The 15,888-nt window shown below is 41.2% G+C and overlaps 1 protein-coding gene across 2 annotated transcripts in view; it reads left to right on the plus strand.

The window, feature by feature from the left end:
- PHACTR3 (phosphatase and actin regulator 3) overlaps nt 1-15,888 on the plus strand; it is a 257,076-nt gene that overhangs the window by 108,662 nt on the left and 132,526 nt on the right. For both annotated transcript variants that reach the window (XM_077252829.1, XM_077252831.1), the window contains exon 8: nt 1,299-1,452. In XM_077252829.1, the coding sequence (XP_077108944.1) occupies nt 1,299-1,452 (154 nt within the window). The remainder of the gene's footprint in view (nt 1-1,298; nt 1,453-15,888) is intronic.

Genomic DNA, 15,888 nt, shown 5'->3' on the forward strand with positions numbered 1-15,888 from the left:
TTCCTCGCAACTTTCCATTAGTATGCAGGGATACAGCACTCTGTGAGCAGCCAGCTTTTTAGGCTTACCCTCCTTGTGGAGTGTGTCAATGACTGCCTTCTGGACATCTTTCAAGTCAGCAGTCTTCCCCATGATTGTGGAGCCTACTGAAACAGACTACGGGACCTCTTTAAACACTTAGGAAGCCTTTGCAGGTGTTTTTTGTTAATTATTCTAATTTACTGAGATAATGACTTTTTGGTTTTCATTGGCTGTAAGCCATAATCATCAACATTAACAGAAATAAACACTTGAAATAGATCACTCTATTTGTAATGACTCTATAATATATGAGTTTCACTTTTTGTATTGAAGAACTGAAATAAATTAACTTTTTGATGATATTCTAATTTAGTGAGAAGCACTTGCATATCCTTCTCCCTAGAGGTAGTGGAGTAACACAGTACTGCAGGATCACATTATATTCTAAACACATGTTAAGATGTAGAAGTGCTGAGTTGAATTTTATACAATTTGAAGATCACGGAAAATTCAAACAATTTGCAATTTAATTTGTACACATCGCCAATAAATGCCTGCCCATATTTTATACATTGTAGAAGATTGCATCAACCACAGAAGGCTCACATATCTTCCTTCGCAACTGCGCAGGATTACTCATAATGTCTTGCAGCTATCACATCACAAGGTATAGTGCAACCAATAAGGAGGAGCTGTCATAGCCTCTATAAAAGGCTAAGTGGGAAATGCAGCAGCCCATTTAGAGTGATTTTAGGATAGTGAGAGGATGACATCACTGTTCTCAACCATTGCAGGATAATGTTACCTTTGACAGCAACATCATCAGTTTGAATCATTGTTCTGCACAGAACGGTTTTCCTACGGATTCAGCACAGGTTGATCTGGAGGTCTCTGCCAGCTACGGAAATGGAGTCTACCTTGTTCAGAAATCACAATAGCACTGAAGTCTTACTCCTTTTATTACTTATAATCAATCCATTGTTAAAAAAATAGTTTACTGTATGTCAACCCCTTCGAAGAGCTTCAAAAGGGTTGGATACAGTTCTAGGACATCTCAAAGTATTAGCCATGTTTCAAAGCACTTGGAGACATTGCAATATTGCGATTCACGGTGAAATGATTTGCCGGTGAAGTCAAATCTCAAAAGAATTGATCATCTCTACTGAGTTGGTAATATATTATATTATATCTTAATTTTTTCAGGTGTTGTCTATAGTTTTTTTTTTATGAGACTATAGGTAAACCTCAGCAGTAAATCCCCTTTTCCTCTCTTTTAGGAACTTTGCCTAGAAGATACAAGAAGGAGCTGCTGGCAGTCAAACTGAGAAATCGTCCCAGCAAACAAGAGCTGGAGGACAGGAACATCTTTCCCCGGAGAACGGATGAAGAGAGACAGAAAATACGACAGCAAATCGAAATTAAACTTTCAAAGTAAGTGTCTGAGTATAATCTGTACCATACTAACTACTGTATATAAAATTACTAACATGTACGTAGGTGTGTCCATCAGAGGAGGAGTACTCATATACTAATGCCTCCTAAAGGAAATCTGTGGCTGTGCCCCTCTGTTCTCATAAAAAAACATTCATAGTTTTTCTAACTGTACCACTATAAACGCCCCATAACAGGAACAGCCCTATTATAGACCATCAGTCTGATATATTGTCTATATTACCTGGACAAATAATGCCCTCAGCCACAGTATGGTAGCTTGATCACTCTTCCGCCACAATGAACTCATTAAAGTGAAAACCAATATCTGATGAGCCGAGATTGACTGCAGTGTTCATATACACTACAGTTGTAATATCACAACTGCAGCCTGTCAACAAAGACCAGATCAGATGCAGAGAGGCATCACTAGAACTGGGGTGGGTCGGAAACAGATTGGAAGGGAACAGTTAAAAATCATTTTAAAATTTATCTGGGTGGTATCTATATTTGTTCTCCACCTAGTTCATGAAGAGAATGCTAGTTCAGTGAAGACTGACATTTAGGGGAGATGTATTACAGATCTACCATTTGACTCAATGCAGTAGTCATAAGGCTGAAGGTACAGTTTGGGAATTTTAACGGGAATGACTAGATCTTGGCTGTGGTCGGTTACTATATTTCACACTCCTTTCTGAGGTATTTTGATGGAGGAATCTAAAATGACGCAATGTATCAGAAAATCCAGATATAGGTACTGACAGGAATATTATTGCACCGGCCTGCGCAAAATAACGGGAGGAAAATAACACCATGTTCTCGTTCTGCAAAAGTAAATTGTCCCTTGTGAATTGCGGCTCTTGGAGAATCTTTCTTACATCAGAACTTACTGCTTAGCCCTAAGGCTATGTTCCCATGATAAGCTTTTGGTGAGTTTTTGTTGTTGCAGATTTTTCTGCGCCTATTGGGTAAATTAAGTTACTTGCGTTTTTTCATTGTGTTTTTTTCCATGTGTTTTTTTGCATTTTTGATGCTTTGTCCACAATGAGTTTTTGGTAACTTTTTGAAGCTGCATTTTTGGGTTGTGACAAAAAAACGCAGTGTATTTCAATTTCAGCAAAGTGGATGAAATTTAGGAAAATCTCATGCCCACTGGTCTTTATTTACTCAGCGTAAAAATAAAAATAACTGTAGCTGATGAGGCACAATAGACCACAGGAAGCATAGAAAGTATTGCTTTCTGTGTATTGGGCCTCATCATTGTTGCGTTTATTTTTTGTTTTCTGTCTTAATAATGCTTTTTCCCAGATTGTAACTATATGTGTATATTATTTGTCTACATTTTCATATTTTTATATTAGAAAAATGAGGATGTTGTTTTCTAATATTTTTATGTATGTTTTTATAGTTGTTGAATGATAACCCTGCCGACTTGTCACATTTTATTGCACTTTACCTCACGCCAAGACCTTGGAGCAAATTTTCATCAGAGAGATTGTAAAATGACATGGGATCCCTACTGATATTGTTTCTGACTGGGAGGTGCAGTTTATTACCAAATTTTGGTGGGCAGTTTGCACTCGTTTGAGGATCCATTCGGGGCATAAGGATTTAATCATCAGCTCAGCTCATTTAATAGGAATCGTTCCTCTGGTATACCTAATATTTTTCATCATCAATTACATCTGTGTGGCAAGTAGTTCTTGGTAATTTGAGGAGGATGGGGCTCAAATACAATATTGTGGCTGATCTGAGACGTTTTGTAGGTCCGGGCCTGTGTGTTGGTGACTTGGTGTGGTTGTCCTCAAGGAATATTAAGTTAAGGTTCCCTCTTGGAACCTGGGTCCCATGTTCATCAGTCCTTATAAAATTGTGACTGTGGTCAATCCCGTAGAATTCTGCCTTGCTTTGCCGCCCACTTTTAGGATGGATAATGTGTTTCATCGATCTCTACTCAAAAAATATGTTGTGTGCTCAGTTCCATCACCGCTACCGCCATCTCCAGTCATTGTGGATGGAAATTTGGAATTTCAGATAGCTAAGATAGTTGATTATCACTTAATTTGTTGGTCGCTTCAGTATCTGGTACACTGGAAGGGATATGGGCCTGAAGATAGGATGTGGATACAAGCATCTGACGTCCATGCTGCCAGGTTCATCCGGTCTTTTCACATGGCACAACCTAATAATCCCGGTTCTGAGTTCCCGGAGGTCCCTCATAGAAGGGGGTACTGTTCAGGTTTACCACGACAGAGGAGAGCCAGAAGACTGCAGCGTCTAATTTCTCCTACTCCTGCACTGATTATTATATTCCGCGTTTTGGACTAAAACATAACTTTTAATACATAGAATTATTTAAAAAAATTCTTACCAAAATTATTCACTACACATATAGAAAAAAGGTGCCAAGTGCATAAGATATACAACACTAAAAAACATACCTGAGTGTCCCTTAGGATCAATGTACCATAAATCAAGTGGTCATCAAATGTCGGCAATATTCAATCCCAGGTGGAGCAATATATTCATATACCCAATCTTGCTCATACCTTCTGAGAGCTTAATACCACTCTCCTTCACCACATGGAGGGGATTGTAATAACATATATATTTAGTATGAATGGCAAATTTAGAAAGATCTCACCCATCGATGTCATTCTTATAAACATCCTTTACTTCAAACACCGTGGTGGATACTTTCTCCCCCTGTTCCCAACAACAGGAGCTCCACCTGGGATTGAATATTGCCGACATTTGATGACCCCTTGATTTATGGTATATTGATCCTTAGGGCTCCTTTCCACTTGCGAGAAATACGTCCGTGTCTCGCATGTGAAAACCAAGCTGTGGTGCCGGCACTCCAGAGCGGAGCATGCGGCCGCATAGCAACACATGGAGCTGCACGCTCCGCTCCCAAGTGGCGGCGCCAGAGCTTGGTTTTCACATGCGAGACACGGGCGTATTTCTCGCAAGTGGAAAGGAGCCCTAAGGGACACTCAGGTATGGGAGAACATCTCACATGTGGCAAATGGATGGTCCTGATAACATAGATATAGGATCTAAGCTGTAAAAATAAATTTTAAGCTGCTGTGTTTATGTGGAGGATATAAGAAGGATTTTTTGGTGGCTTAGTGTCCACTAAAAGCTGGTCATATTAATAAAGAACCTGTGTATAGTACACGTCATATTGGAATGGACTTGAGGATGAACCATTCATATGTGGTAAACAGATGGCCTTGATAACATGGAGTTAGCATATGGTCCATATATTTAACTATTAGTACCATGTATATCAGGGTTGTGTGTATGGAATACAGTCGGGCTAATGATTGCCTATAAAAAGCTGATCGCACAAATACAGTACCGGTACAAAATATATGCCATATAAGAACAAGCTAAAAGATCAGCCCTTTTTCTGCATATAGGGTGTGAGTGGGACTAATGCCCCAATATTATATGCACTCCACGTGTTTTTAGTGTTGTATGTTTTATGCACTTGGCACCTTTTTTCTATATATGTGGTGAATAATTTTGGTAAGAATTTTTTAAAATAATTCTATGTATTAAAAGTTATGTTTTAGTCCAAAACGCGGAATATAAAAATTTGTACATTGAATTATACCACTGGCTAAATCTTGATTCCTGCACTGATTAGAAGCATTTCATCTTCATATTAAATAGTGCAGGTTTCTTTTAGCTGTGCAGGGGTTAATCTGCTCAGTTGAGAGCTCCTGGAAGCTTTCTTGCATTAAGGCTCAGCTGTTCACTGTTAGCCACTCCCATCTCCTAAATAATCTGGGCCCTGGCTAGCACTCATTGTCAGAGTAGCTTTTGCTGCATGACTGGAGGTTGTTGGTGGTTATTATTCGAGAATGCGTTTGGTGAATTTATCTGTGACTGTTGCTAGGTTTTGAGTGTGTGATTATTACCCTTCTTCTCCCACTTTAGTTTAACCACATCCTCCACTCCCTGGTGCATTCCTCTCTTGTTTGTGTGAGTATATTTGTATGATTGGTATTTTTCGTAATCCCTGTTCGTATTACTTGTTAGTCTGGTTTGTCTATTACGACACACTACTACTCTCCTCTTCCCTGGGTGAGGGAAGGGTACAGACTGAGGGCGGATTCATGCGGTAGAGTAAGGTATGTGGCCCCGGCATCTTCACCATCAGAAGTAATCTGAGGAACAGGGTGAGCTAGGGCGCCCCCTAGCGTTAGGGATAGGTAAGGAGCCCCTAGTTTAGGATCACCTGACAACAGAGTTTTGACATTTATCCACTTGTAAAAGCTATCCTCTTTTCAACACCTTTTTAAATAATCTCTTTATAATCATTTCTTTATTTATATAGCGCCAACATATTCCGCAGCATTTTACATTTTTTTGCACACATTATCATCACTTTCCCTGATGGGGCTCACAATCTAAATTCCCTATCAGTATGTCTTTGGAATGTGGGAGAAAACCGGAGTACCCTGAGGAAACCCACGCAAACACGGGGAGAACATACAAACTCCTTGCATATGTTGTCCTTGGTACATAAACTGTTATGTTTGGATCAAGAATTTGTTGAAATTTCATTGAATGCATTCTTCCCTCTACCTGTGAAATCTTCCCCATGCCATTTGGCTGCAACACAACCCCAAAGCATGATTGATCCGCCCCCATGGTTATTGGTTGATTCTTTTCCTGCCTTTTTTTCTCAACACATAAATTTGACCATTGTGCCCAGGGAGTTCTATTTTAACCTCATCAGTCCACAGGGCTTGTTTACAAAATGCACCAGGCTTGTTTAGATGTGCTTTTGCATCCTTCTGACGCTGATTTTTATGTTGAGGATTTAGGAGAGGTTTTCTTCTGATGACTCTTCCATGAAGGCCATATATGTTCAGGTGTCTCTAAACAGTAGAACAATGTACCACAACTCCACAATCTGCAAAATCTTTCTGATGGTCCTTGCAGTCAAGCAGGGGTTCCAATTGCCTCTCTAGTAATCGTACAAGCAGCTCTCATTGCTGCTGTTTTTTGTCACAAGGTTAGAGTAGGCTGGGTTTTTATAAAGCTTTGAATGTTGCATCACCTGGCCTTTCCTAACAATGATAGTGAACAAGATACAAAGGAAATGTGCCATCTTTAACTTTAGGCCTTTTAGAGATCATTTCATCTTCAACTTGTTTAACTGTTCACAATAACAGTAATTTTGACCATGGGTGCTCAAACTTTTACATGCCACTGTATTATCCCTCCCTCATCCCCATGGGAGCGCCTGTTACCTTCTGAAGCTCTGTTGGATTTCCCTGTGGAGTAACTTTCCCCAGTATGCACAGTTTGGCTACACCTATTAGATTTTACGCTAGTGTTTTTCTGAAGTTTTGCTGGAGGCACAACTTCGCTGGATGACAATATTATCTAAATTTGGTTTTTATTCTTTCACTTTACTACGCTCAGAAAACGCTAGTTCCTTTCCTTTTTTCCTCAAGGCAACTCCATACGTTATAATTTCCCTTGCAGATACGCTGAGTTTTCTGTGCAGATTTTCCCCATAGACTTGCATTAGAAGCACAAAATCAGCAGGTTAAAAAAACTACACATGCAGTTTTAGGCCGGTTTCACACTTCCTTATATTCCTGGTACGTGAAAAACCGGTACTGGAGATGTCCGTTTGTGTAATACCTATGGCACACATGTGGCAACAGTGTCTCACCTGTATGCCTCATCAGTACCACGCGCACCAGCGCCTAAGAAGCAGCCGTAGAGTTAGCACTGTTTTCCTTGGCGTCGGATGCTAAAGACCGCTCGCATCATTCTCCCCTGCTCTGCCGGTGATCAGCGCAAGCAGAGGAGAATGATGAGAGTTGTATTTAACTAATAACAATGAAAGCATGCGGCACCTAATGGGATTATTACTCCCATCAGCCTACACCTGCTGCCGCTAACAAAAATGACACAAGGTAACGGCTGATGGGAGTATTCATCATCCACCGCCTGTGCTATAAATAAATAAATGAAACAAAGGCATGGATTCCCTTGTATTTTTAATAACCAGCAAGGCAAAACTGACAGCAGTGGGCTGCAACCATCGGCTATCAGCATTAGCAAGGCTGGTTATCAAGAATAGAGGGGTCCCAAGACTGTTTTTTTTTTAAATTATTTAAATAAGTAATTTAAAAAAACGGCATGAGGTCTCCCCCCATTTTTTAAATCCAGCCAAGCTAAAGCTGTGGGATGGTACTCTCAGGCTGGTAAGGGGCCATGGATATAATGACCCCTCCTAGCCTAAAAATAGCAGCCCATAGCCGCCCCAAAAAAGGCACATCTATTAGATGCGCCAATTCTGGCACTTTGCCCGGCTTTTCCCACTTGCCCTGTATCGGTGGCAAGTGGGGTTCATATTTGTGGGTTTGATGTCACCTTTGTATTTAATTATTTAAATAATTAAAAAATCAACAACTTGGGAACCCCACTATTCTTGATAACCAGCCTTGCTAATGCTGACTGGTGAGGGTTGCCTGGCTGGTTATCAAAAATACAGCTGAACCCACGCCTGCTTTTTCGTTTATTTATTTATAGCGCAGGTGGCGGGTGAGGAATACTCCCATCAGCCACTCCTGTTGTCACTGTTATTAGCGCCAGCAGGTGTAGGATGATGGGAGTAATAGTCACATCAGACGCCGCCTGCTCTCATTGTTATCACTTGAATATAACTCTCATCATTCTCCCCAGCTTGCCCTGATTGCCGACAGAGCAGTGGAGAATGACTAGAGTCGTCTTCAGCACCTGGCGTCAGGGAACAGCGCTAACTGTACCGCTGCTTCTCAGGCGACGGTACATGTCACACTGATGACATCCCTGAGTGTCATCCATGTGCACGTGTTCGGGACGTTTTGTGGCCCGTGCTGCCGTTAAAAAATGGACATGTCTGCGTGTTTTGCCCACGGTCACATGGTCCATGGAAACACACTGACATGTGCACAGACTCATTCACTTGAATGGGTCTACGTGTGTAAGTGTCTCCTGTACGTGTGAAAACTATCACCACACATGCCGGATACATTGACCTCTGAAAGAGGCCTTAGTGTGTATCTGCAGCCAGCGGGAATAGCATCAAAAACACATTTAATCTGCAAATGAATATATCAATAAAGTTTTGTCGAAGAAAAATACCAGGAAGTATCAAAAACAAAGCAGCTTTATTTAAAACATAATAACTACAAAAAGGACCCTATTACAATTACCGTATAATAGCAAACAACTGAAAATCAAATATGTAACAAAGATAGCACCAGTATAAATTGCCAGTAAAACCATTAATGTTTATTAGTTCATTATAAATAAGATATTAAATAAAAACAAATGTAATATTATGGAAACAAGATGAACTGCAACAAAGCAGGGACAAAGAACCATATGCAATAGCACAAAATAACGTTCATGTAGTGGCCTATATAGAGTAAAGCCAATGGTGCAGGTACAAGTAAAAGGATATAGATTTCCAAATTTGCACTATCTATATGGCAGATTTAGGTTAGTTTCACACTTGCGTAGGGCAGAGCTGCAGAGGGCTGCGTACTTCCTCTGTTAAGCCCCGCCCACTGCCGCAACCTCTTTTATACAGCTCCGCCTACATCGGCATGCGTCCTGCGTACCTATCTTTAACATTGGATACGCAGGCCATGCGGATGTATGCGGATGCATCCGCATGTGTCGTTTTGACGCTGCGCCGAACTGCGTTGAACGCAACATGTTGCATTTTGTTGCGGTCGGTGTAGCGTCAAAACGACTCATGCGGATGCATCCCCAATGGTAAAGATAGATACGCAGGATGCATGCCGACGTAGGCGGAGCTGAAGGAAGAGGTGCAACAGTGGGTGGGGCTTAACAAAGGAAGTACACAGCCCTCCGCAGCCCCGCCATACGCAAGTGTGAATCTAGCCTAACACATATGGAGACGCTTACATGATAGAGTAGTATGTTGGTATGGCATCCCCCCATTTATACTGGTGCTATCTTTGTCACATATTTTTTTTAAAACATGACACACCAAATGAGACTAAAAAACGCAACTTCAAAAACAACATAAAAACACAAGTTAGAAAACGCACTAAAAATGCAATGAAAAAATGCAGTTAACCTAAGTTACTTAATAGGTGCAGAAATGGTGCAGAAAATCTGCAGCATTAGCAACTCACCAAAAGCTCATAATGGGAACATAGCCTAAATGACTGGGAAAAACAAAAACACAAAAAAATTAACCTTTTATGCTGAACAGATTTGCTGTTCTGGTCTCTGTAACACCATCTCTCGGAGACACAATGGCAGCAATATTGGTTTCAGTAACATATATATCCGATAGACAGCATAAATGAATCCTAAAAGGGGTTGTCCATTAATTAACACCCCCATTTTGAACGGCCTCAGGATGATGAAAAAAATATTGAGACTAACATTCCGGTCCAGCACTGCACTTCCATACTCTGTTTTTGTCCCTCAAACGTCTCTTGGCATCAACATCTGGCAACAGCATCACATAACCGCTGCACCCAATCAGTGAAAGCTGATCGGCTGCAGCATTTACATCTCGTCCAAGTTGAAGAATTAGAGTTGTTAAGTAGCAGACAGCCCCTTTACCAATTTTGCAGGTGACTTTTCATGTGCTTTCGTGTCCCTGAAAAAGCTGGCCACATTTTGTGCTGTCTTCTAACACTGTTAATTATACTCGCTGTAATGCGTCACACATTTTTATATAGGGTGGTCAAGGAGTCAGGGATAGCTTTCCTGTGGTCTAGACTATCTTAATAATTAAAAACTAATATCTGTGTTGGTCAAGGCTTAATATTGATATTTCTTTATTTTACTCTCTCATATAGTGCCATTAATTCCACGGCGCCTTACACACATTATCATATATCCATTATCTCATTTTATCTGGGTATTAATATTCCGGGTGATTATTTAGCTGCCAGTAAACATTATATGATTATTCTTTAGTATTTTGATGCGGTTAAAAGAGGTCGTCCTGGACAGTAAAGAGTATCTGGACCCATCCAGCATTTTAAATGGGTCATGGCTGTGGTTTCCTGGTACAGAGCTGCGGTTCCCATTACACTAGCATCCGGTTACATTACAAACTTCTGCCTGTCTACAGGCACCACTAGGGGGAGCTCACTGCATAGGAATTTAATTGCTATAGCCCTCACTGAACTCAATAATACTGTAAATCAATATGCAGTGATCGCTGCCAAGTGGTAAATAGGAGGGAACTAATTTTTACCTAAATGTTTTCTTTCAATGTGAATTCTGTTTAGGAGCAATCTCTCATACGTTATTTATGTTTTTGTGATTTTTTTTTTTAAACTAGGTTAGTAGGGCAAAAAATATAGAGAATGTGGTGAGAGCTAGTCTCTTATAGTTACCCAGAATGCAGCACAGAGAGACAATCTTATTATTATTATTATTATTATTATTATTATTATTATTGTAATCCTAGTAATTATCATTAGACTGTTGGCCTGGATTTATATTGTATGGATGTTCGGGGAAATTATGCGCTGTGTGCACCGTCATGTAGGAACATACATAATGATAGAATCGTGGCTCCCAGTTGCTAAGCAACAGACACTTGCCATTATTATAGGGGAACCTGACTTGTTTGTCAGATTTTCTCAGTGTTTCTCGTTCAATACTTCAAGTTTCACCTGATGTTGCTGTCTCATAATGACAGTGAGCAGAATTATGGCTAACATTGTCTAACATTGGACTACAGATGCCTGCAGAATCAGTAACAATTCTTCCAAAAAAGGTTCGGGGGAGGGCAGGGGGAGCCATAATTGAAACTAATGTGGATTACACTAATGATGCTGTGTCCAGTGGCGTAGCTAAGGTTTTGGTTCAGTGGGGGTGAAACTTTTGAGTGGGCCCCTAACCAGGTAACCCTGATTCCAACTACGTCGGCGCCACCTAATAGTGAGTGTAGGAGAACCTCAGCAGATGACCGCGCTGGTACTAATAAAAATCTCTATAAAATGACCAACACTGATATTATCGCCATATAGTGACCATGTAGTGGTAGATACCAGTCCTGCAGAACATTTTGGTGATTACTGCAGAGTCATGAATAGTGACTTACAGCTGACGTTCTTTCTAATGGAATCATTCACTTTTCCATCTGGCCCAGACCGTCACGACAACTTCTTCCAGCCAGGACTCAGCTGCAGAGAATACAACAAAGACACATCTGACTTCTCTTCCAATAGGTGGCGCTATAGAGTTCAAGTCCACTTTTTCTCTGAAGAGGCAATTTGCATATTAAATTTCCAAGAGGAGCATTGCACGGCGAATAAGCCTCCTTACCTTGACAAGCCAGAGCTGGTATGTCACTTTCCACAAGGAGAAATCTTAGGCCTCTTTCACACTTCCGTTTTGTACAATCAGTCACAATCCGTCAAAATGTTGAAAAGACGGATCCTGTGCAGATTGTAAAAAACGGGTGCACTGGGTTTGTTTTTTTTTTACGGATCCGTCGAGGCCATGTGCACACGTTGTGTATGCGTCTTTGCCGCGTTTTTCCGCTGTGAAAATGCATACACAACACAACCCAGGTTAAAAATAATTAAAAAAATAAAAAATTATGATATTCTTACCTTCCAGCATCCCCCGCAGCCTTCTCACGGCCTTCCCGATGCTCGCGATGCTGCCGGCAACTCCCGTTCCCAGTAATGCCTTGCGAGCAATGACCTGTGATTTTTTTATTTTTTTTCTCTTTACGCCGTTTACCGATCAAATTAATACTTTTTATATATTGATAGATCATGCAATTCTGAGTGCAACTTTGCCAAATATGTGTTTTAGGGTTTTTTTTGTCTAATTTCCAACCGCGGCTGTTAGGGGCACATGTCAGCTATTCAAATCAGCTGACATGTGCCTGAAAAGTTGCGGGCTCATCACCGGAGCCCGCAGCAAACAGGGGAAGCCCACCTTTGGACATACCTATATTTCCAAGGTGGTAAAGGGGTTAATAATGTCCCGAGTCTTGACTCTATACAGGTGTATGATGGCCCCTTAAATAGCCTCCATATAGTATCATGCACCCCATAATCCTCCATATAGCATAATGTAGAGCTCCCTATATGCCCCTATATGGTATAATGCACTCCCCATATGCCTCCATATGGTATAATGCACTCCCCATAAGCCTCCATACAGTATAATGCACTCCCCATAGGCCTCCATACAGTATAATTCACTCATCATAGGACTCCATACAGTATAATGCACTCCTCATAAGCCTCCATATAGTATAATGCACTCTCCATAGGCCTCTATATAGTATAACGCACTCCCCTTATGCCTTCATACAGTATAATGCACTCTCCATAAGCCTCCATACAGTATAATTCTCTTGCCATAGGCCTCAATGTAGTATAATACTCTCCCCATAGGCCTCCATAAAGTACAATACACTCCCCTTAGGCCTCCATGCAGTATAATGCACTCCTCATAAGCCTGCATACAGTATATTGCACTCCCCGTAGGCCTCTATATAGTATAATGCACACCCCATAGTCCTACATACAGTATAATACACTTTCCATAGTCCTCCATACAGTATAATGCACTCCCCATAGTCCTGCATATAGTACAATGCACTCCCCATAGTCCTACATACAGTATAATACACTTCCCATAGTCCTCCATACAGTATAATGCTCTCCCCATAGTCCTCCATATAGTACAATGCACTCCCCATAGTCCTCCATATAGTAAAATGCACTCCCCATAGGATTCCACACAGTATAATGCAGTCTCCATAGACCTCCATATAGTATAATTCACTCACCAAAAGCCTCTATATGGCATAATGCACTCCCCATAGGCCTCCATAGAGCATAATGCACTCCCCTTGGGCCTCTATATAGAATAAGGCACTTCCAATAGGCCTCCATGTAGTATAATGTACTCCCCATAGGCCTCCATGCAGTATAATGTTGCCACGCTGTGACCGTCTTCGGTAAGGAAGAAGGGGCCTCAAACTCTCCCTGGAACCCCAACTATCCCTTTCCCAGGGGTACTCTTAAAGGTAGAGAGGCCTGAGTCTCCGACTCTACTATGCTCCTGTTGATGTCATAAGCTGTCCCGTCTCCCTCCCGCAGGAGGACTGGGATGCATATGTTAGTGCATATACACGTAAGACAAACAGGGATAACAAAAAGCAACTTACAAAAACACTCACCGGAGGTAGAGAGGAATTAACGGAAGGATAGGAAGATACAAACCAAATCAGCATAGAATAATGGAGAAAGTATACACCCCAAAACAGCAAACAACAATCTTCATCAGCAATTCGATACAGTTAAAAGTAGCGTAGCTCGGGGTGGGACCATCAGACCATGGGGCGACTGCATCCCTTACTTCCCCCGATAGCTACACTACTGGCTATGTCCATTCTCCCATTTATTGTCACACAGCTCTTTTTTTGGGGGCCGAAATAATTGTTATTCATCCAAGAAACTCAGTTATGGAAGATTATCACGAATGTCACGGGATGTTTTTCTCTGGTAGATTCTATATAAACATGCCATTCTGAGAATTATATACAAGTGTTCCAAAAATATAGTAAACAGTTCCCTTTATTCACTGCGAGTCAGCATGAACCCATAATTAGCAAAGTTCTTTGTTCACCATTTGCACAGAGCTAGGTTGCAGGCATTAAAATAGCCAAAAATTAGTAGTAAATCTAACACTTATAATTAAATAATTTCCTTTGTTTTTAAATTATTGTAAAATCATGTTGTATAAATATTTTAGAGAGCATTAATCCGGTCCAAAAACACATCCCCGGTGTCCTCTTGCACCCTCCTCCTGCGCCCTCCTCCTGCTGGGAACTTTGGAGTTACCCACAGGATAAGCGCAGACTCGCGCACAGTTTAGAATGCGTAACCCAAAAGCCCGGTAGCTTACTTTTTGCAAACAATTATAATTGCAATGTTATGCATTTTTCATATCTTACTTTGCAATTTTGAAATAAACTTGTACAAGTATATTAATTTGAGTTCCTCCATATGATTTGCACAAGGGCCTAAAAGGCCCGGGTTATGTCAAATTGGGCTCTCCAAACACGACATGGCGTCTGATCTCAATTGCAGCCAATTCTGTGTTGAAAAAGTAAACCAGTGCTCCTTCCCTTCCGAGCTCTCCCATACGCCCAAACAGGGGTTTACCTGTTATATGGGGTATCAGCGTACATAGGACAAATTGCACAACTTTTTGGGGTCCAATTTCTCTTGTTACCCTTGGGAAAATAACAATTGAGGGGCTAAAAACTTTTTTGTGGGAAAAAAAGATATTTTTTTTTCACGGCTCTGCGTTATAAACTGTAGTGAAACACTTGGGGGTTCAAAGTTCTCACGACACATCTAGATAAGTTCCTTGGGGGGTCTAGTTTCAATATGGGGTCACTTGTGGGGGGTTTCTACTTTTTAGGTACATCAGGGGCTCTGCAAACGCAACGTGACGCCCGAAGACCATTCCATCTAAGTCTGCATTCCAAACGGCGCTCCTTCCCTTCCGAGCTCTGTCATGCGCCCAAAAGGTGGTTCCCCCCCACATATGGGGTATCAGCGTACTCAGGACAAATTGGACAACAACTTTTGGGGTCCAATTTCTTCTGTTACCCTTGGGAAAACACAATACTAGGGGCTAAAATATCATTTTTGTGGAAAAAAAGATTTTTTATTTTCACGGCTCTGCGTTATAAACTGTAGTGAAACACTTGGGGGTTAAAAGTTCTCACAACACATCTAGATAAGTTCCTTAGGGGGTCTACTTTCCAAAATGGTGTCACTTGTGGGCGGTTTCCACTGTATAGGCACATCAGGGGCTCTCCAAACGCGACATGGCATCCTATCTCAATTCCAGTCAATTTTGCATTGAAAAGTCAAAAGGCGCTCCTTCCCTTCCGAGCTCTGCCATGTGCCCAAGCAGTGGTTTACCCCCACATATGGGGTATTAGCGTACTCAGGACAAATTGCACAACAACTTTTAGGGTCCAATTTCTTCTGTTACCCTTGGGAAAATAAAAAAATTGGGGCGAAAAGATCATTTTTGTGAAAAAATATGATTTTTATTTTTACGGCTCTACATTATAAACTTCTGTGAAGCAGTTGGTGGGTCAAAGTGCTCACCACACATCTAGAGAAGTTCCTTAGGGGGTCTACTTTCCAAAATGGTGTCACTTGTAGGGGGTTTCCAATGTTTAGGCACATTAGGGGCTCTGCAAATTCGACATGGCATCCTATCTCAATTCCAGTTTTGAATTGGAAAGTCAAACGGCGCTCCTTCAATTCCGAGCTCTGCCATGAACCCAAACAGTGGTTCCCTCCCACATATGGGGTATCAGCATTCTAAGGACAAATTGTACAACTTCTTTTAGGGTCCAATTTC

Source organism: Ranitomeya variabilis, chromosome 4 (assembly GCF_051348905.1).
Source record: "Ranitomeya variabilis isolate aRanVar5 chromosome 4, aRanVar5.hap1, whole genome shotgun sequence".
In the NCBI taxonomy this organism is placed as follows: Eukaryota; Metazoa; Chordata; class Amphibia; order Anura; family Dendrobatidae; genus Ranitomeya; species Ranitomeya variabilis.